General features: G+C 44.0%; 1 protein-coding gene across 1 annotated transcript in view; it reads right to left on the bottom strand.

Moving 5' to 3' along the window:
• Positions 1-2,037: 2,037 nt before the first annotated feature.
• The window catches only part of LOC147733004 (ras-related protein Rab-39B-like), a 37,896-nt gene continuing 17,940 nt past the window's right edge, over positions 2,038-21,993 (bottom strand). The window contains exon 2 of the mRNA XM_086957548.1: positions 2,038-3,661. Coding sequence (XP_086813674.1) covers positions 3,223-3,661 — 439 coding nt within the window. The 3' untranslated portion in view covers positions 2,038-3,222. The remainder of the gene's footprint in view (positions 3,662-21,993) is intronic.

Below are 21,993 nucleotides of genomic sequence, written 5' to 3'. Positions count from 1 at the left end.
TGCCGAAGTGTGGGGGTACGTAAATTGCAGTGGGATACAAATTGAGGAAAATAGATTTTGTAGAAAAGTGCCCGGGGCACGAATCTCATCCCCAAACTACATATGCCATAAAGAATTGAATTTACATTATGTAGATGATTTTATCAAATCCCGGCCTGGTTAAAGATATGGCGAAATCCCGCTGCGATTTTAACTCAAGAGATAATTGCAGATTGTCTAAAGTGTGATAGGGGTAGCAGCATACCCTGGCTTGGAGCAGTAAAAAAATAGCCTAGCCAGTGTGAAGCTGGAGCACACTTTCCTCCATCCATTAGCCACAGATGGCATAAGTATAAAAACAGTGAGGGGGCATTGTACGACTTATATCGTAAGGAAAGAGGAAATACTGAGCATTGTAAACCATTGATTATTAGATACATTCCTATTTTGGTGTCATCAATCAATGAATATCATATGCCACAGGAATACCTCAGGAAAAACATTGAGAGATGGAATAGGAGTCTACTTTTCCGTCTCAGGGATGGCAGCATAAATTATTCCCTTTGTTTTCCGATTGGATTAAATAATAATCTAGAGAAGCTGTCCTGTCCATGTGGCATTGGTAGTAAACAAACATTGTTACATTTTCTATTCTTTTGTAAATTTTATGTCAGATACACCAAACAGTATCTAATTCCCTATTTTAAGGTACATGCCATTATTGATTTTAATCCATGAAATATTGCGGTTGGAAAGTGACGAGATGATTTTTCGAGTAAGCTCATTTCTGCAAACTGTGGTATGTTCGAGAGCCTCCATGAATACTCTTTAAAAATGTAAATATATTTGCACATCGCATTTTAACTAGTCTATATGGCGTATATCTGTACTATTTGGTTTTAAAAGATTTTTATTGCTTATGGTCAATAGATTTAGGAACAACTAAGATGATGTTTCAGTTTGCGTACCCCCGCACCCGGATATGTGCCGTTGACCTATATATTGCACAATGTAGTACTGTATTTGCAGAATACTGCTATTTTGCACCTATACTGCCCCAGATGACTCAACTTATGGACAATGGCTTATTTTGCACATTAGCTTAAAGTTTATAACTTGTGATTTTTCGTGATGTTGCTGCTAGTTCTTGCTGCTTGCCAAATGCACGTATGGCAATTTACTGGTGATTGATATACTGCACGCTGTAGTATTTTATTGACTGAATACCACTATTTTGCACATATATTGCCCTCTGGAGGACTCAACCTATGGACAATTGTTTATTTTGCACATTAGCTTAAAGTTAAAAATTGCGATTTTGCATGATGTTGCTGCTAGTTTTGTTCTTGTCAAGTGCACGTACAGCCTTTACTTGCATTTTATTGCCATTTTTCGCACCTTGGCTATATGCTATTAATGATGTCAGACCTGGCATGCCCAACCCTATTCATTGATTTTGAATGCACTTTATATGTTCTTTTGATTGTATATTTTATATCCTATTGGTGGTGATGATTTGTACTTTTATGGATATTTTATCCGAATAAAGATTATTTGAACTTTGAACTTGAATATTTACACATTGTGCACTCTCTCGCGCACAAGCCAAAGGTTGATCGCTCCATGTGACTGAGTATGGTATTAATAGCATGCTCAGTTTCCCCAAAATGTGTCCTGGAGTTGAGTCAAAGGAGAGCCAAATCCTAAACAAGAAAAGGAAGATTACAAGTCGAGCCTAAACATGATGTTTCCAGTCCTGCATTTTTCTTTTACAAAGAATTCTCAGCTCTGTCAACCCAATTGGTATAACTGAAGGTGAACCAAAGCTACACCTTGCAGAATGCATTTATTTGTTAAATAACAATCTTAGGCCAGAATCATGGTGTCCCATACACATGAAGGGGTAACATTCACCCACCAACTGCACTCACTCACAGGCACTGGACGGGAGTATATCCTGATAGAGTAGACTACAGCTACATCTCTATCGACCTAGGTGTTGTAAAGCCATAGCGAGCGCCTCAAGAGGACATGAGAATATAGAAAAACTCCCTATGCTTTTAGGTCATGTGGCCATTTCATGTTTATTGTTCTTGCGCGGTGAGTTTACTACAAGAAGCAGGAGGAAGTACATCTGTCCGCGAACAAATTTTAGCCTAAATTGTAGTCCACTGTGTGTAGCTGTTCTGATTCCAAGATGAGTTTTCACCAATCCTTTTCTAGGCTTGTAGGCTTTCTCAGATCAGCAAACAGTGCTCTTGAAGTGGTCAGTAGAACTCCCTTTTAGCCAATCTCAACTGTTGGACCAGAGAGAAGTTGTAACTCGCTGGCCATGTCCGCAAGCTTTTGAACAGATTTCACTTTGGGGGTATTCAATGCCTGGAAACCCCTACGGGTGACCTACGCTTTATAAATCTGCGCTTTATAAATCCTGTTTGATTGGTTGATTATTGCTAGTCCTACCTTGCATCCTATAGCACATGTTGTAGCCCCATCAATGTTGTTCTTCTGCCATAAGTTCCTGTATGCCTAGACAACCATATTCCTGTTACATTACTGTGCCCCATGCGTCTCTTCTAGTTACTGCAACCCTGCTATCATGATATTTGTCTGGTTGCACTTTGTAGGGGTGTTGGAAGAACGACCTCATTTTTGTCAATGTTGAGGTGCCTCCTTAACCCCCCCATGTAATGCTGTGGTGTCCCCCTTGCTCCATCTATTACTTTTTTCTGGTGCTTAATCAGTTGTACCACTGCAGTGTTTGGACTGGCCACTCACTAAATCCACTGTTATATTGATTTACCAACGTAATCTCATCGTTGCCATCCTGGGGTGCTCACTCAAGCCTAAGAATGTCTGGGAACTTCCTTCAGTGTACTACTCACTGCTGACATGGCTGCAAAGCTAAGCTGTACACATCAGCTCTGCCTACTGGGCGTTGGCCATTGCTGATGGTTTTTCACCTACATTGGTTCTTCAATTCCGCCTCCTTAATCCCAGACGAGGGTATTGGATGTTGTCATGAGAACAGGCCTGCTCTTCGCACCATCTCAGTGCTCAAGGATCAAACATGCTCTTTGGGAGGTTTTCACCCTTGTGTTTTCACCAGCATTAGCACTTCCATTTTCTTTTTTCAGAGCATTTGGTGATACCTGTCTCTAGGGGCTCCCTTTGAGTCACAATATACTAATCGCCCCGGGACACCATATGCATAGTGGTTCCTGGTTGATCCTCTTTGCATTTTCACCAGCATTGGCACTTCCGCTTCTTCTCCTCCTGTGCCAAGGATAGGGAATTTGGTGTGACCGTTGCTATTGCTACCCTGCTCTTCACCCCGTCCCAGTCCTCTTGGGGCACCATCTGCCCATTTTGTACAGCCCCGTAGATCTCGCGAGTCAGCAGTTCGAAGGCGGCCTCCACGTTGCTGTTGGTTTTAGCTGAGGTTTCCAGGTACTTAAGCCCCAGTGAACTGGCCATCTTTTCAGCCTCCTCCCGCCGCACCTGTCGTTCGGCCACAAGGTCACTTTTATGGCCCACGAGGACGAAGATGGGGCTGAATGGTTGAACTCGTTCACTGACCTCCCGATGCCAATCCCGGATGCTCTCCAGGGACTTCCGGTTGGTGAGGTCAAACATCAGCAGACCGCCTGCGGAATTTCGGTAGTATGAACGGGTCACAGACCTGGTGCAAAGGGAAAGAAAAGAGAAGGAAACATCACATATCATACAAACTGATATTGGCTTATATAAATCAAATGAAACTGCTGACAGCTGTTGCTTCACTCAACAACATAGCTAGTCTAAAAGCTTAGTGGGTTAATGTGACTGTTGCACATATATTTTTGAAATTTAAAATCTCAGAGGAAACAACATAGCCTTTCGATTAGCGGAATAGGCCCTGGTGAGGTTGACACAATGGTCACCCCAGAACCTTCAACTGGTACGCTATGGCATATGAAGTTGGGCTGTTGAGTCGGCTTCTTTTTGGACATGGACGGAATTGTCCTTTGGGAATTGGTTCCCAGCCTCTCTTCTTGGTTCTCCCCACCCCCATTAACACCTAAATTGCCTGCCACAAGGATTTCTGCACATTCATCGACTATGCTCTCTATTCTGTCGATGACACAGTTGCTGGCTGCATGTCTTAATTTTTTTACCTTTCGACCCTTTTTATCACCTGTAGCCCCCCACCCTCAATTGACTTTCTTTTGCCCATTTACTAATAATATATGTCCAAAAGTCAGGGATATTGTACGACTGCGCCCCCTCCTTTTCTGGGCTCGCATAAGTAGGACAGCTGAACTGTCAAACTATGCATCAGCCCTTGATGAATTGATAGCAGCTGACATGGGGGGGCAGGATTAAGTGGATAACTGACGTCCGACAACTCTTGTCGGACATAGGTTTTAGGGAGGCCTGGGCGACCCAGGTCCCCCCGCAAAACAGGCTCTGAAGCGGGCATATTGGAACTGGGTTCAGACACATGAGATCTTGAAACCCAAAGCAGGGAAACTTACTGAGGGGTTCTTTGAACATAAAACCATCTGCAGACTGGAACCCTACCTTGATTTCATACAGGTTCCAAGAGATAGGGCCCTGTATGTGAAGCTGAGGCTAGGGACTCTCCCCACCAATAGTGTGACAGCTTTATGGAAAGGGATAAGCCAGATACCTGCGCCCTGTCCATGCTGTGCTCACCACAATGAGTCAATTGCGCACTTTTTGTTTGCCTGTCCGGCCTATAGATCGGCCAGGACTAAATGGCTCAAGCCGGTCTGTCAACTGCTTGGCCCTATGAACCATCGTGCTGCTCTCCGCATTTTGTCCACAGATACATCATAATTGATACTGATCTGTGGGGTGGCCAAGTTTCTAGGATGCGCCTGGCTGATAAGGAATAAGATCTTGATAAAAAAGACATCATGGCCCCTTAGTCCAGCCACGTTATGAGAAAAGAGTTGGGTTTAGAGTGTCATTTGTCTCCCCAATTACTTTATTGTCTTGTTGTACTCCTTTTGCTATGAATTGCTCGAGCTGTAATAGACCTCTGCTGTTTTTACATGAGTGGTTTTTAATTATTTAAATTATAAGTGTATAGCTAGTATGATTCATGTGTACTTGAAATTTTAAATTGCTGTACATTCCTTTTAATTCTTAATTTTTTAAAAATTGTACATGCTTTTAAGATATTTTATGTATCGAATAAAGCTTATACACACACACATAGCCTTTCAAAAACCCTAAATTAGGCAGTAACCCCTGTTACTTAAAACACTAGGAAGTTGCAAACTCTATGTAAAAACCAAGCACTGGCTAAGTCAACAGGTTCGCTTTTTGAGCTTACTGACTTTGCCAATGTTTTTTGGTGATGCAGAGCAGCATCGGCAAATAGCAATGCCTCTTCCCACTGCTGTTTAGTACTGGAAACCAAAAAGGCACGAGGACACGTCAGTTGGCGGTCTCGTCAATATGTAGGCGCACATGCAACATTAAGCGTGCGCGCACCTACAGAATGACACAGGAGCCATATTCTTTTACTTTTTATTAACTGATCTAAGGTGGCAGTCACTACTTAGATGGGCCAATAAAAAGAAAACAAAATTGTTAGTACATGAAAGGGCTTTTGCAGCGGGTCAGCACAGTTTACTGATGTATTTTAAAAATATATATTAAAAAATATATATTTTAAAAAAACCTGCAGAGGCAGGGATGACAAAAAGGCGGGTGGGCGGGGAAGAATGGGGGGAGAGCAATGAGGAGTGGGCGGGGCACGGAGGTGAGAGTAACACATGGGTGGGGGAGCACACAAAGAAGACAGCAATACAGGGTTGGGGTAGAAGCACACGAGGGAGACAGCAACACACAGAGCAGGGTATGTAAGGGAAGAAGTTGATGGGAGAGCGAGCAGCCAACCATGAGAGAGAGGAAACACAGAGCATGGGGCGAGTATTTGAGAGGGTGATAGGAGAGAGCTGGAAAACACATGTACATTAGCCTGGGTGCTGAAACATCTACTGTTCTTTAACATGGAGGGAAAGTAAGCTCCAAACTGCGTGATATGCCAGGTATGAGAACACATGGAGAGAAATATTGCCTTTCAGCGGGAAATGGTATTGTCCAAAGCTCTGTTTTTAATACAAAATCTAGAGCCTTCAGTGGTCATTTCACTGAAAATACAAGATTTGAATGTACGGGTGCTAGTGGAAGACAATTTCTATGGACTGGAATCTAGAGAATGCTAAAGTGATTCCGGTATTTTACGGACTTCTGCTGGCCGTTTTCTATCAAAACAGTTAAATAGAGGCAATTGAACAGAAAAAGAAAGTCCATAAGCGGAAGCATACAAGTCCTAGGGCTGATCTCTAGAGCCCACAAAGTACATACACATATAAGAATACACTAAATTATATACAAGAGGTCTAGAATGCTAGAACTAAAACTAGTTCCCTAAAAGTGAGCAATGGAAGGACACCAGTTAACCAATCATCAGGGTGGTGAAGAGGATATGCTCCAGGCGAGGGACAAACACAAACTGGGTAAGGAAAGCCATCACATAAGAATCAAATAAGAGTGACAAGCTCAACCAGTGTTAAGCAATGTAAGTTCCTGGTGAACCCCCCAATAGGTCTTTCGCAACCAGATAGCATGTACTGTCTGGTAGGCTTCAGCTAGCAAGTAAATATTGTGAGCCCAACTCCATACCTGCCAACTTGAATCTCACTGTGTGAGGAGGTGGCGGTGCCATGAAGGGGCAGGGCCTCGTGCCAAGAAGTACCTACAAGGCACTTTTGAACCCCAGCCTGCCCCCAAGCCCCTTTCTCTCCCCCCCACCCCCAACACAAAAACAGCTTGCTTAGGCTCCTACCAATGTTCTGAGGTGATTTCATACCCCTTAATGGACGTCGGCAGTTCAAAGCCTCTAAAAAACACTATTTACAGTGGCTTTCAGCTTGTTTTCCCTGCCACTGTGTAGTATCAGCTGCTCACCAGTAGACAGTGTAATAGGAGCCAATATCGGGTGTCCCCGTGTGAGTTGGCAGTTATGCAACTCTTCAGCCCAGATTCACTAACACTTTGCACTGGGAAGCGCTAAGTGTTGTGCCATTTACATTCCAGCGCAAATCTTAATTTGCATCAGAAAGCTGTCTAAAGTAAGGCAAAGTAGTTATATGCTCCCACAAGGTAAACGAAACAGTGAAGAAAGTTTTAAAACTCTTCACATTTTTCCAACTTTGCCTGTGAGCTGTGTTAAGTTAGACTACACAAGTCTTCATGCATTTGACTACTTTATTCGTAGGCTCAAACCCAGCAATGGCAATGCAGCACTCCTCTCCTTCGCCTCCCTTCTTCACAGTACTTACTTACAGCACACATAATAAGTGGAAAAATTATCAAAGCATAGTTCTTTTTTTAATGGACGGATCACCATCTGTAGGAAGGTGTAGTATTATGTAGAGATGCTGATTAGGCTTCATTAAGCAATATTCACAGTACTCTCCAAAGATGGTACTTGGATTCACAATAATAAATCCTTAGCTCAGTCCTAGTAGAGTGGCAAAGAGCAGTCAGGCTTTACTAGAGGAACATGTGTTAGGTATTTCAGAGTATCAACATGGATGATAAGTAATTGACACGACTGGAAAGAAATCCAACACTAATTTATAAAAACTACGCAGATTTTTATATCAATTTAGACTCCAAAACGAGTTAAATCAGAAAAGTACAACCCGAGTTATGGATTTTAGAAGCAATAATAAATCACTGCAAAACATTAGCATTGTGGTCAATGGGAAAAATCATTAGTGTCAATCGGTCACTGGCAGGTCGAGTTGCATGGAACCCAAGGAGGGTAAAGGTCCCAGGACCAAGCCACGACAGTCGCTTCGATTTGTACCTTGCTCGAGAAGCCCAGGTGCAGAGTTGTCCTGATTGTCCATGGTGCTGAAGCGGGAGCCGCTGGGGAGCTGGTTTTACTACTTACATGATGCTGGTGAGGAAACAGGTGCAAAAAGTCGACAACAAAGCCACTTCTGATGTCTGGTGAAGGTTTTGTGGTGTTCCCTCGAGGTGCAGTGTCGAGTAAAGGTGGTGGCTGCCGGACTGGCCATCAACAAGTCTTGGCAGCGGTAAACTCAACAGAAAATTATTTCGACAGCCAAGGGAAAACAGAAGCTGCCAGAAACTCGCTGGAGGTCAGAACTACATTTCCCACAATGAACTAAACTAAACCATCTACTTTTGGGCTCTCCCCTGGAAAGCCAGATGGCCAGTGATTCTTTGCTTTCAGTACGTTGCATTTACCTGTGGTGTGCAGGGGACTAGTGCCACTAGTCCCGGGAAGTCTGAAGTTGCCTTTGGCTCTCAAAAGGGGTCTCTCTGTCTAGGGGAACTGGCCTTTGGTCCAGGACCAGTCGTGCAGTTCTAGGAAGGTTGCCACATGTGTATAATATCACGCCTGTGCTTTGTGCAGATCCTGTTGTCGCAGACATAGACCTCTTCTTTGTCCTTTGTTGCAAGTCAAATCAGAACTGAGGTTCTGGCACCGCGGTGCCCTTTCAATCCTAGATTTAGCAGTGTGGGTGCAAGTGGCTACTAGCCCCAGCAGCTAATCCACCCCTGAGGTGACCACATCCGGGGGTGTGGGTCACCTTTTCTACCCAGAACCCTCTATTCCGCCACTTTTAAAACCTTTCTTAACTGTACAGACCAGGTAGACCACCCTATAGGTGTGGGTAGCCTTCTGGAGGTGTACACCTCATGACTACTTAATGTACCCACCTGCCTGGGTGCAAATGTGCCTGTGGGCAGGGAGGGGGCTCTTTCCTCCTTTGGGAGGCAGCCTACTTGCATATCACAGGCAGTGTAAGCTTTGAAGCTCACTGCCTTGATGTGCCACTTTACTAGGTATCCTATCAGGGAGGGGAAGTGTGACCTACTTCTCGCCCAAGCCCTTGTTTTTGACTCCTAGGAGAGTTCACCCCTGCTGGCAGAGGGTCAGAGTCTTGTCTTGGCGGCAACAACTGCAAGCTTGCAGCCAAAGCATAGGGAAGGCTGGGGCAACTAGGTGGGACACCTCTAAGGTAGCCACCTGGGTGCATACCACATCATCCTTGAAATGAGAATCATGTCAGGGGTGATGAGGCACGTTGTTTGATACCAAACATGATACATTTCGGCTGTACCATAAAGGAGCTGGCGACCTCAAGTTTGCCCGGGTGCAGCCCATGTCATCCTGTGTACTGCTGATTACTTATAGCAGCCTTTAATGGAAAAGGGTATTATAGCGACATATAAGCTTGCACTTAGGGTGCATTATATTAAGAGTGTGAATATATGTCTCATGGGGTCAGGAGGACTTTCTTATGGGATGACTGGTATGAATTAAAAATAGTGCTTTGAGTTTGCCACACATGGTGGAAGCAAAGTTGAGTTCGAGCAGTTTGCACTGCTCCTGCAGTCTGCAATGGCAGAACTACTGTTATCAGTTTACTTGGGTCACTCAGCACATTTACTCCTTCAGGTCCTGGTGACCTCTTTAACTCTCATGCCTTGGATACCACTGGAACCAGGGACTTATAAGTGGGGGTTTACATCCTTGCCAATTTGGGTTACCAATTCATATGTATTAGTTTTAGGGAGAGAGCACTGGTACTGGGTTCTAGCTAGCAGGCTTCAGTGCACTGTCAGAGTCAAAAACCAGCATCTAGTACTTCAAAAGGTGGCAGGCAAAAAGTGGGTGGGGACACCAGCAAAAAGCCTGTTTTCTTAACCTTTCCAGAACAAAACGTATGCTTGATAGAACGCACACATCCTAACAGTATTGTGTAAGGGTGTGTGGTTTGGCGAATGGCAGCCTAAAGTGTGCCAGCATCAGGGAAGAGAAAAACAAATAGCATATCACAAGTTTTTCTCTGAATATTTTATGCATAGCAGCGCTGCAACTTTGGTAGGTGTTCTGAAACCTTTATTCTTTATTTAATTCCCCATAATCATTTGCCCCTTTCATGTGATTTTCCACTCATGTTAGTCACATCTCACCTTTTTGAGTAAACAAAGTAAAAATGATTTTTAATGAATTCTTCATTAAGACATTTTTTGCGATGAACATAAAATGATGTCTTCATAGAAAGCAAAATTACATGATTCTTTCAATGTAGTTGCAAATAACTTTCTGGCAAAACATAATATCTACAGATTTTAACAGTCCAAACAACAGAACTAAATAGTTTTCTTTTTTTGTTTCTGTACAAGGTTTAATTATAACCCAACTCAAATACACTATTTTAATGCTCTTGGAAGGAAAAAGGTTTAATTTGCCTTCCTGAGATGCCAACCTGTGGCCTTCAGGTGAAACACATGTATGTGGCTTGTGCATGAACCAACCAAGCTGTTTTAGTGGCTATTCCACTTATTTGGAGTCTTTATCTTTGCACTGATAATGGCATGACCGTGTCACCTGGTTCGTAGGTCAGTGTCTTTTTATTAATCAGGTAATTATGGCGATTACTACATGTCGTCAGCGAGGGAAAGGTGGAGTGTGCGTGTCTAGGACCCCGTTACCTGAACACAGAAAGGATTCTAGATCCCCATAAACTCAACCTCTGTGCGTGTACAGGTACTGATATCACGCTCCTTCGCTGCTATCTTGACTGCAATGCCGGATCTTTCAACGGCCTTCTGAAATGTACACCATTCAGACTTGGCACCAGCTATGGGCACCACCAAGCTTAGGACAAACCTCAGGCACTGCCAAGGTTAGATATATCACACAACAAGAAGCTACCCTGTCTCAGTGTCTGAGTCTTAGTGAAAGATGAGGCAAATTATGCAGATGGATTAGGTAAAATGTAAATAAATATAGTGGTGGAGATTAGGGGGTTTAGTAGGTACTAAATCCCCTAATCTCTACCACCAATTTTTAAACAAGCATTTACAATGCAATGGTTTCGCCTTTTGAGAAGTTTGAGCTATTGGCACTGTAAATGACAAAATTTGTATTTATGTGTTGGTCTTCAAAACAGATAAATAAATGGCATTGTCATTTACAATGCCAATAGTTTAATCTCTGGCAAATGCCACACAAAAACACACATACAGACACACACAGACCCACACACACCAACAGAGCCCCCCCCCACACACAGAGCCACACACAAACACACAGACCCACACACACAGACCCACACACAGAGAGAGCCACACACAGAGAGAGCCACACACGGAGCCACACACAGAGCCACACACACACACACCCAGAGCCACACACACACACCCACACCCAGAGCCACACACACACACACCCAGAGCCACACACACCCACCCAGAGCCACACACACCCACCCAGAGCCACACACACCCACCCCGAGCCACACCCACCCACCCGAGCCACACACACCCAGGAGAACAAGCACAGCGAGGGGGCAGGGAAGCAAGCACAGCGAGGGGGCAGGGAAGCAAGCACAGCAAGGGGGCAGGGAAGCAAGCACAGCAAGGGGGCAGGTAAGCAAGCACAGCGAGGGGGCAGGGGAGCAAGCACGGGCAGGGAAGCAAGCACAGCCAGGGGGCAGGGAAGCAAGCACAGCGAGGTGGCAGGGGAGCAAGCACAGCCAGGTGGCAGAGGAGCAAGCACAGCCAGGGGAATGGGAACCAGAGGGCGGGGAGCAAGCACAGCCTGGGTGCAGGGAAGCAAGCACGGGCAGGGAAGCAAGCACAGCCAGGGGTCAGGGAAGCAAGCACAGCCAGGGGGCAGGGAAGCAAACACAGCCAGGGGGCAGGGAAGCAATCACAGCCAGGGGGCAGGGAAACAATCTTTTGGAGAGGCTAGATATTAAATTATAAATTACGCTATAGTTTGCTGTGTACAGTGCGCTCATTTATTCTTGGGAAGATACAACAGTGTTGTCAATATCCCAATCCCCCTTTTAAGATGAGTGCTGTTAACCTGGTCCCTAAAAGGTGCCCACAACCTCTCCTTGTGGTGGACCCAAATGGCAGCTTTGCTTTTGGTTATCACCCTCACCCACTGTAGAGAACCCTACATCTCCACTCGTGTTTGAGCCCCCCCCTGAGGGGGTACTGTGAAGGGAATCTAGCGAAGTGCGATGAGTCAATTGAGCGGGAAGAGCGGACCAGTCAGGTGCCGTGGTGCTCAGTGTCCAGGCTGCAGCATCTCTCTGCTCCGCTCCCGCGTGCACCCCCTGCCCCCTCCTTCACGTGTCTCCTCCAGCAGAGCTCGGGCTCTCACAGGCGCTGAGGCTGCAGTCTCTCACAGGTGCCTCTTCGTCCTATGGTGGCCGCTCCTCCCAGAGACTACCGGAAGCTGCCCCTCCTCTACCTGCAGCTAAGCGCCCCGGACCACGGGCCTCTCTGCCGAGAGCTCCTGCAGAAGGTGGCCGAGCCGGACTGCCTCTCAGAAGCACCTCCGAGACAGGTAACCCTGCCTTCATATTTGGGGCTCTGAAACTTGCTGGGTAGTTTATTTGACTTTATTCCCCCCTCCCAAAACGCACTGTATACTATGCTGTGCTATTTCGGAATTGCCCTTGAAATAGGCATGTTGTATAAAGATCTTTATGGCAAGGGCACTAGACCATTGAGGGCTTTTATGTGCTTGGAACCTGTGACCGGAGGGTTAAATGCATATGTCAGGTGCAGGCACAATGACCGTTTCATCTACCTTCCTGTGTCGGGAACCGTTAACCTGAGTGTTACACACACATACATTCATACATCTCAGTAGTAGGCACTCCAACCCTATGTGCTATTTTCTAGTGATTGGACCTTGTGACCCGAGGGTTGCACATACATCTGGTCAATACTTCAGCTGTGTTGCTGTTATTGAGCGCGTGACAGAGAGCTAGACACATACCTCAGCAGTAGGCACGTGCACCCCCTGAGCTATCGTGCTGGGGGGAAGGCCAGGGGCCCATAATGGACGACATCGACAACCGAAGCCCTACAACTCAACAGTCTCTCATTTGGGGGGCCGAATCCTGGATTTCACTCGGATGTCCCCTGCTCATAAGTGACAACCTTTCAGTTTTGACTGTCGGGTGTTCTCAAGTAGACTTCAGACTGGGTCAGCATCTTCTTTATGCCCAAGAATACGTCAGCACGGATCTGGGGTTCCACAGCTCGAGAATAACGTGGACGCAGAGAGTGATAGGGGAGGTGATCTGGTCTAAGAGCGAAAGTTACCCGCTTTAGGTCTGCTCCAATCTCAGCTCCGCACTTGGGCTAAAACGACGCGATTTATTCGTGGCGAATCCCTTAAACTCCGTATGTTTAAATCTTTAAAATGTGATGAATCTCCGCATATTAACAGTGCTTGTCTAATTCAAATGAGACGATGAACACGACCTGGTATGCCCTCAGAACGGCTCCTTAATATTACAGGCAGACATTGAGGCAGAGGCGTCACCATATGGCCATCTTCAGCTTGCACTGTTTACGGCATCGGGACCGGCTGCGGCTCGGGAGGCGGGGATCTGCTGTGGGAGGCGGGGATCTGCTGTGGGAGGGGAGAGGGAGGCGGGGAGAGCGGAGGAGCAGATACTGATCGGAAAACTCATTTAACACAAATATTTTTCTGTTTGCTAATTGCTTTGCTAATAATTGCTGCTTTGCTAATTGTAAATCCATTAAAAAAGATTAGCACAAGAGCAGCAGCCGGGAGCCCGGCCGGAGACGAGGGAGGCGGGGATCTGCTGTGGGAGGGGAGAGGGAGGCGGGGAGAGCGGAGGCCATGTTAGATAAATAAAACGAGGCTTGAAACGCATGAGGGCAAGCTACCGATTAAGGCACTGGTTTCTTAGTTCACTGGTGCAAGTACGCACGCATTCCTCGCAAAACAAGATCCAGGGTAAAATATGACACACGGACAGCGGGAGGGGGGCAGGAACGGGCACAGGACAGGGGGGGTTGGGAACGGCGCACGGACAGCGGGGGGGGTGGGGGGTGGCGAAACGGCACAGACGACATGAGATGCAGCAAACACTTACCAGAGGAAGACTTCTTCCGGCGGCGGTCGGCCTCGGAATGACAAAAGCAAACACGGACGACAAAAAAAAAGAAACCCCGCCCACCGCCCGATGACTACACAGAGGGAACGCCCATGGAAAAAATCTCGGTAACGCCCCCGAATCTGGTCCGTGAATGACGGACAGATCTCTGTTCCAATGGCTAGCCTCCATTTATGGAGCTAGCCAATGGAACAGAGGGGCGTATTCAAGTGTCCTTACTGAAATCTAGAGATTTCTCCTGGGGGCGGAGGCAACGCTCCGTGCCCCAGGCGAAACCTAAAAACGAGCACCAGGGCTGGACTGGGAACCAAAGCCGGCCCTGACAAAGTGCTTGGCCGCCCCCCCCCCCCCCCCCACCCCCCCCCCAGAGAAGTTGGTGAGGGGGGCGGCAGAGCTCTTTGCCAGGGCTGGTTTCAGCCGATTTTGTTAAAGGGCCGATATTGCAGCTATGCGGCAAAAACATCCCTGTAACAAAAACTGCCCCCCGGGGACCAAAACTGGCCCCCACCCTCGCGGCCCACCGGGGTAACGCCTGGTGCCCGCAACGGCCAATCCGGCCCTGTCGAGCACGCGCTACGCCATTAAGGATTTAACGCAGTATCGTGCATCGATTTTTTTTTTTTATCATCACTCACTCGCTTTTCAGCACGGGCCCCCACTTAGTTATAGAAGTGCCTCCCTGTCTCCAGGTTGTAGTCCACCCTTTATCAAATGTGGTTTTTAAAGGGCGAGGACAGCCGATGATGAAGAATGACACCTGGTGGGGTGTGAGGCCAGTCCATATATTTTTTTGAAATGTCCATCAGTACCTAATCCATGGGCATAATGTGCCTCATCTTTCACTAAGAATCAGACACTGCAACCGGGTAGCTTCTTGTTGTGTGATATATGTTGGTTGGAGGCAGGCTTAGCTTGACTACACCGCAGCCTCCTGTTCCCTCCCCTTTTTGAATAAAGGGTTTCTGTGTGTGTATATATAGACATATATATATATATAACAGCCAGGGTAAGGACAAGCATTCTGCAGCACGCAAAGAAAGATGAAAATGCCATCAATGTTTTTGTGCAGGAAGGGGTCCCTTCCAGCACAAAGACAACCATTGCTGCAATGCAGGCATCCTTGCAACATGACACAAATGTGTCTGCTTTGGCACAAGGCTGCTGTTTGTGTGCCGGCACAGGGGGAAGGACAGTAATGCACTATATCTTGTAGATATAGTGCATGCCTGCCCTTTTATTTTGACACACAAAAGCGCAGCAGTAATGGGGCTAAATTGATTTCTACTAGATGATCCAAAGCCTCAGTTATTCTGATACCTAAGTACACCGCCTCTTCCAACACTCGATGATCATCCAAATCCACTGCTTTAGCGCAGATCACTTGCGTCCCCCATCATTTAATTTATAGCTAGAGACTGTGCCAAAATATTTAACGTTTTTTTTTTTAAACAGCGCTTCGGGGGTCCACCTTAACTACTATGTCATCTGCATAGGACAGTACTTCATACTCGGCTTGCTCTGTCACTGCAGGCCCTATGAGTTTGTTGCTCTCAAGCAATGTTATAAAGGATCAATATAGAGGGCGAACCGCAGCGGTGAACCGGGACAGCCTTGCAATTTCCCTCTAGTGATCGATATATAATCAGATGTAACCCCCCTTATCTGCAATTTCGCATTGGGTGCATGAAACAGTGCCTGAATAGATTTACTGAAACTCGGTTCAAGCCCTTTCCATAAGAAGCCCCTCCAGACCAGATCAAACGCTTTTTCAGCATCGAGTAATGCCAAGCTCATATATGTCCTCATATCCTGAGCAATATCAAACATGGCTATTACCCTCTTCACATGATCAACCGTCCCCCACGAGGAATAAAACCATTTGTTCGCAATGATAATACAGAGGAAATAACACTGCCTAGCCTATTAGGCAGCACCTTTGCGTAAATATTTGCATCTGCATTTATTAGTGAAAAGGGCCTATAGGATCCAGGGCTAAGGGGGCAAGGGGTTGTCTTTCTTTCTAAATATGATCATCTTAGTTGTTTCCCGTGACGGAAAAACTACCCCAGACTGCGCTTTTAAGAACATAGAAAGGAAGCCCCTACAAAGTATACTAAAAAAGGCTTTAAAGAACTCATGGGGCAGATTATCAGGTGCTGTAGCTTTGCCTGATGCAAGTGAATTGATTGCCTCCAATATTTCATCAGAGGTGATTGGTGCTTTCAACGCTGTGCGCGCCTCTGCACCCAGCTTGGCACTATCTAAAGTGCCCAGTAAAGCCTCAGATCCATTCACCGGGGTTAGTATCCTCAGTATATAGATTCTCATAGTAATCACTTTAGACCTGGGCAGTATCTGCCAGAGAGGTCACTTTGTGTCCCTTGGAATCACAGATAGCCGCAATATCACTCTCAGACTGATTTTGTTGAATGCGCAACGCGCGTAGGCAACCCATGTTCACCCCATATTTGTAGCGTTGTAATCTATGGTAATGATATTTCGCAGTGACCTCTTTGCTAAAATATTGGGTGAACCTAGCCCCCAGTACAGCATTCCAGTGACTAACCTCTGTACCCATCAAAAATACCACCTATTAAATTGGTCAAGTTATCATCTAGCTGTGACAGCTCTTTATATAGCTGCTGAATTTCAGTCCACTTTCGTTTCTGTTGATACAAGCTATAGCTTAAGGTTTCACCCCTGATGCTAGCTTTTAATGCATCCCACAAAGTATTGTCAGAGACTGTACCCCTATTAAATCCCAAAAACTGATCAATCCACTAGTGCATATGGTCTAAATACAAGTCTTCAAGCAAAATGACCAATCCCCCCGTAGTTTGTCAAAACCCTTCCATAGATAGTACACAGGGTAAATCTCCCTTTGCTTACAATGCATTCTAAAATAACCCACCAAACCAGATTGTCGACAGAGCATCGGGCTGCCAAACATCTAACTTTGTTGGGTAGCATCGGGTGCAATGGTCCATTGAATAAAGAGGCGCATTTGCTATTTAATGCTATGGCCGTGGCACACTTGTGTATTGCATGAGGGTGGCTTGGATCAGAACCATCTACCTTTGCGGTATGGAAAGTGCTTAATTTGAGCAGGTCGTTTCCGGTACTTAATTGTCAACACCAGCAGTTGTGACAGTCTGCTACATGGTGGCACTGTCTGTCTAGTTTAGAAAAGAGCACCACAACAGTTGTTTATTAATTCAATATGCATTAAAAAGGACTATTAACTCCTTCCGTGCTCAGGGCGGCTCCCAGCCGTCATGAGTCGCAGTAGGCGTGTGCTCATGACGGCCGGGAGCCGTCTGAACTTTGCTGCTCTGCCCACGCGGTATTAATTCCCCACCTGTGTGGGAGAATTAATCAGTGGGCGGAATTTGGAGGGCTCCCGGCCGTCATGAGCACACGCCTACTGTGACTCATGACGGCCGGGAGCCGTCCTGAGCACCCGAGCGCCACGCCCAACCCCAACCCCAACCCCAACCCCCTTGAACTGCGGCGGAATTTTCCCAGCGGCGAAGGGGTTAACTGCTACCCAATCATTCTTAATGTTTTGGGGGCCTGGAATAGTCCGAAGTGTCACACTTGTAGGAGTATGAAGGTTAGTAATTGTGTTGGTAATGTGTGGTGCAAGCTGCAGTGGCCTGCTGACGAGGGCCCTGGCACTTATGTTTTTTTTTACAAATGTAGCCCTGGCTATGGAGGTCCTGGTTTCTGGTGACATTTAATATGGAGGTTAATTTATATGCATGTAAGGAGCAGAAGTACCAGAAACGGGGAGCTAGGATCTGGTCATATGTAACTAAGTGGATTGATACTATGATTTGTTAATGCCACTTGAACCCAATAGCAATAGCCGATATTCAAGTCTCTTTGGGGCATATTATCAAGGGGTTTTATCTCCGCTTTTTTGGCTTTAAAAGCCAAGAAAGCGGAGATAAAATTATCTCCCTATTACCAAGATGTCGCTAACACCAGTTAGTGACAGCTAATAGGAGATAGCGACCATCTTGGGCCCCGCTTTGCATGTCAGTGATATTTATCACTAATGACATGCAAAGTGGGCGTGCCAAGATGTTAGCGACTGGAAACAGTCACTAACATCGCTATCTCCTATTACCAACTTTTGGAGATATTTGCGCTAAGCGCGAATATCTCCAAAAGCTAACACCTGCCCTGAGCAGTTCTTAGCCATGTTATCCAATGGGAGGTGGATAACATGGCTAAGAACATTTGCTCGATAATGCATGAATATCGCTGACTTTTCAGCGATATTCATGCATTGCGGCCGTTTTTATCGCATTTGCGATAAACCTTGCTAATAGCAAGGGTTATCTGCGATAAAAATCGCCGATTTGCGGCGATAATTTTTGTCTATAAACAAGTTAGAGGCAAAAATTATCGCTAGTTGTTGGTAATATGCCCCTTAGTTTGTCTTATATTTATTCTGTATTGTACTTATACCTCTAATTGCTTCTGTAATACGTACATGCCTATGGGTTGTGTATATACATGCACTTTATTGCTTTTTACACTGATTTTGTAATGTATTTGCTCCTCTGCTTGCTGCTGGGATGTAATGTATTGTATTATTAGGATGAAGCCCTTTTCCCACTCATCCTCTCTCCTCTTTAATGAAAATTTTTACAAAATGAGATGTGGCCACATTAAATTTGTAATACCAGGTTTGCGATCTTGGTAAGCAGATAAGCAGCACCACATATCTTATGTTTTACACTCCTGTTACGTTAATAGAGTCAGATTTATCAAGATTTTGTGCTGCTGCAAAGTGTCACAAAGTCTTGAAAGAGTATCTACTTTACATTTTTTTTGTGCTTGAAAAGTCCGCATTTGTCAGAGTAAATAGCGCTTTGCGCTGCATTGCACCACTTTGCATGAAGGGTGGGTTACATCGGTGGTACTTGGGTGTTCCTGCACAAGCACCCATGTTTTTTGATAGAAGACCCTAAAATTGTCAGAGCAGGCTTGACGTCTCCTTGAGGCAGTCACAAAAACATGTTTATGCTACGCGGTACATCACACATTCAATGTGTGAAATATTTTAAATCTTTTTGTACTTCCAGTACAAAATCTATGCTTGACATCAAGCACACACCTTTTGTCAATGTGCGGGGGGGGGGGGGGGGGAGGGGTGGAGATGTGCGCAGCCTGTTTGCATAGCAGGGGAAGACAGCAGCTTACTCCCCCTTAGGTTGCTGCGCTGCACTGCACTGTATTTTGGGAAGGTATGCAGACAAAATATCGAAATTTAAATATCGATATGCAATAATATCAATGTTTAAATATCGAAGGGACATAATATAGAAGGTAAGTAATAGCGATAGATTTTAATATCTATATTAGTAATATCGATGTTTTAAATATCGATGTTAGTAATATCGATGTTAATAATTTCGATGTGACCAATATAGATTTTCTTTTTTTTTTGTATATTATTATGTATTTACGTTTTAAATTTATTTTTATGTAATTTAATAAAATTTTGTATTTTAGTACTGTAGCGGGTTATGGGTTTATAGGGGAATAGGGTGGGGAAGTAATTGAATTATAATATATGAATTAATAATTATTAGGAATTATAAATTAATTTTAATTAATTGGTAATTAATTTTAATTATTTGATAATTTTAATTAATTGATTAATTGATAATTATGTTCTGTAGCGGGTTGTGGGTTTATAGGGGAATAGGGTGGGAAGTAATTTAATTATACTAAATGAATTATTAATTAGTAGGAATTATAAATTGATTTTAATTAATTGGTAATTAATTGTAATTAATTGGTAATTCATTTTTATTAATTGATTAATTGATAATTATGTTCTGTTGCGGGTTGTGGGTTTATAGGGGAATAGGGTGGGAAGTAATTTAATTATATAAAATTAAATATTAATTATCAGGAAATTTCAATTAATTTTAATGAATTGGTAATTAATTTTAACTAATTGGTAATTAATTTTTATTAATTGATTAATTGATAAATATGTTCTGTAGCGGGTTGTGGGTTTATAGGAGAATAGAGTGGGAAGTAATTTAAATGTAATTAAGTAATAATGTTTTTTAATTAATTATTTTGTTAATTATATAATTGTTAATTAATTATTAATTGGTAATTAAATATTATTAAATGGCATTTTTATTAATTTGTTTTAGTTAATTATTTATTGCTAATCATGTTTTTAATAAGTATGTATTGGTATTTGTAAATGGTTTATATTTATTTAATAGTTACGTTTTTTATTATTTAAAACATTTATTTATTTATAAATATGTTATTTTTACCTCTACCCTATCCAACACTTTCCCTACTGTTGCACTCTCTGGAATGGGAATAGTAATTGTTACCCCTACGCTATTCAACACTTACCCTACTGTTGCACTCTCTGGAGTTGGAATAGTAATTTTTACCCCTACACTATCCAACACTTACCCCACTGTTGCACTCTCTGGTGTTGGAATAGTAATTTTTACCCCTACGCTATCCAACACTTTCCCTACTGTAGCACTCTCTGGAGTGGGAATAGTAATTGTTACCCCTACGCTATCCAACACTTTCCCTACTGTTGCACTCTCTAGAGTTGGAATAGTAATTGTTACCCCTACGCTATCCAACACTTTCCCTACAGTTGCACTCTCTGGAGTTGGAATAGTAATTGTTACCCCTACTCTATCCAACACTTTCCCTACTGTTGCACTCTCTGGAGTTGGAATAGTAATTGTTACCTCTACGCTATCTAACATCTTACGCTACTATTGCACTCTCTGGAGTTGGAATAGTAATTGTTACCCCTACGCTATCCAACACTTACCCCACTGTTGCACTCTCTGGTGTTGGAATAGTAATTTTTACCCCTACGCTATCCAACACTTTCCCTGCTGTAGCACTCTCTGGAGTGGGAATAGTAATTGTTACCCCTACGCTATCCAACACTTTCCCTACTGTTGCACTCTCTAGAGTTGGAATAGTAATTGTTACCCCTACGCTATCCAACACTTTCCCTACTGTTGCACTCTCTGGAGTTGGAATAGTAATTGTTACCCCTACTCTATCCAACACTTTCCCTACTGTTGCACTCTCTGGAGTTGGAATAGTAATTGTTACCTCTACGCTATCTAACACTTACGCTACTATTGCACTCTCTGGAGTTGGAATAGTAATTGTTACCCCTACGCTATCCAACACTTACCCTACTGTTGCTCTCTCTGGAGTTGGAATAGTAATTTTTACCCCTACACTATCCAACACTTTCCCTACTGTTGCACTCTCTGGAGTGGGAATAGTAATTTTTACTCCTACGCTATCCAACACTTTCCCTACTGTTGCACTCTCTGGAGTTGGAATAGTAATTTTTCCCCTAAGCTAGCCAACACTTTCCCTACTGTTGCACTCTCTGGAGTGGGAATAGTAAGTGTTACCCCTACGCTATCCAACACTTTCCCTACTGTTGCACTCTCTGGAGTTGGAATAGTAATTGTTACCCCTACGCTAACCAACACTTTCCCTACTGTTGCACTCTCTGGAGTTGTAATAGTAATTGTTACCCCTACGCTATCCAACACTTTCCCTACTGTTTCACTCTCTGGACTTGGAATAGTAATTGTTACCCCTACGCTCTCCAACACTTTCTCTACTGTTGCACTCTCTGGAGTGGAAATAGTAATTTTTACCCCTACGCTATCCAACATTTACTTACTTTTTTTAAATTTGTTTTACATTTTTATTAATTGTTATTTATATTATTATTTTATGTATATACATTTATTTGTAATTTATTATATTTTCATGTATTTATAAGTTATTAAAATAATGTTTTTAGAGTTATTATTAATGAAGTATATACTATGTAATATATATTTATTATTATTTGTTTTATTACATAATGTATTAATTTTAAATATTATAATATATTTTAACTATGTTTATTACATTTATCAGTATTCTTTTTCTCAATATTACATTT

The sequence above is a fragment of the Lissotriton vulgaris genome, chromosome 2_1 (genome assembly GCF_964263255.1).
Source record: "Lissotriton vulgaris chromosome 2_1, aLisVul1.2, whole genome shotgun sequence".
In the NCBI taxonomy this organism is placed as follows: Eukaryota; Metazoa; Chordata; class Amphibia; order Caudata; family Salamandridae; genus Lissotriton; species Lissotriton vulgaris.
Note: the sequence above shows the minus strand (reverse complement) of the source record. Positions and strands in the feature narration are given on the sequence as shown.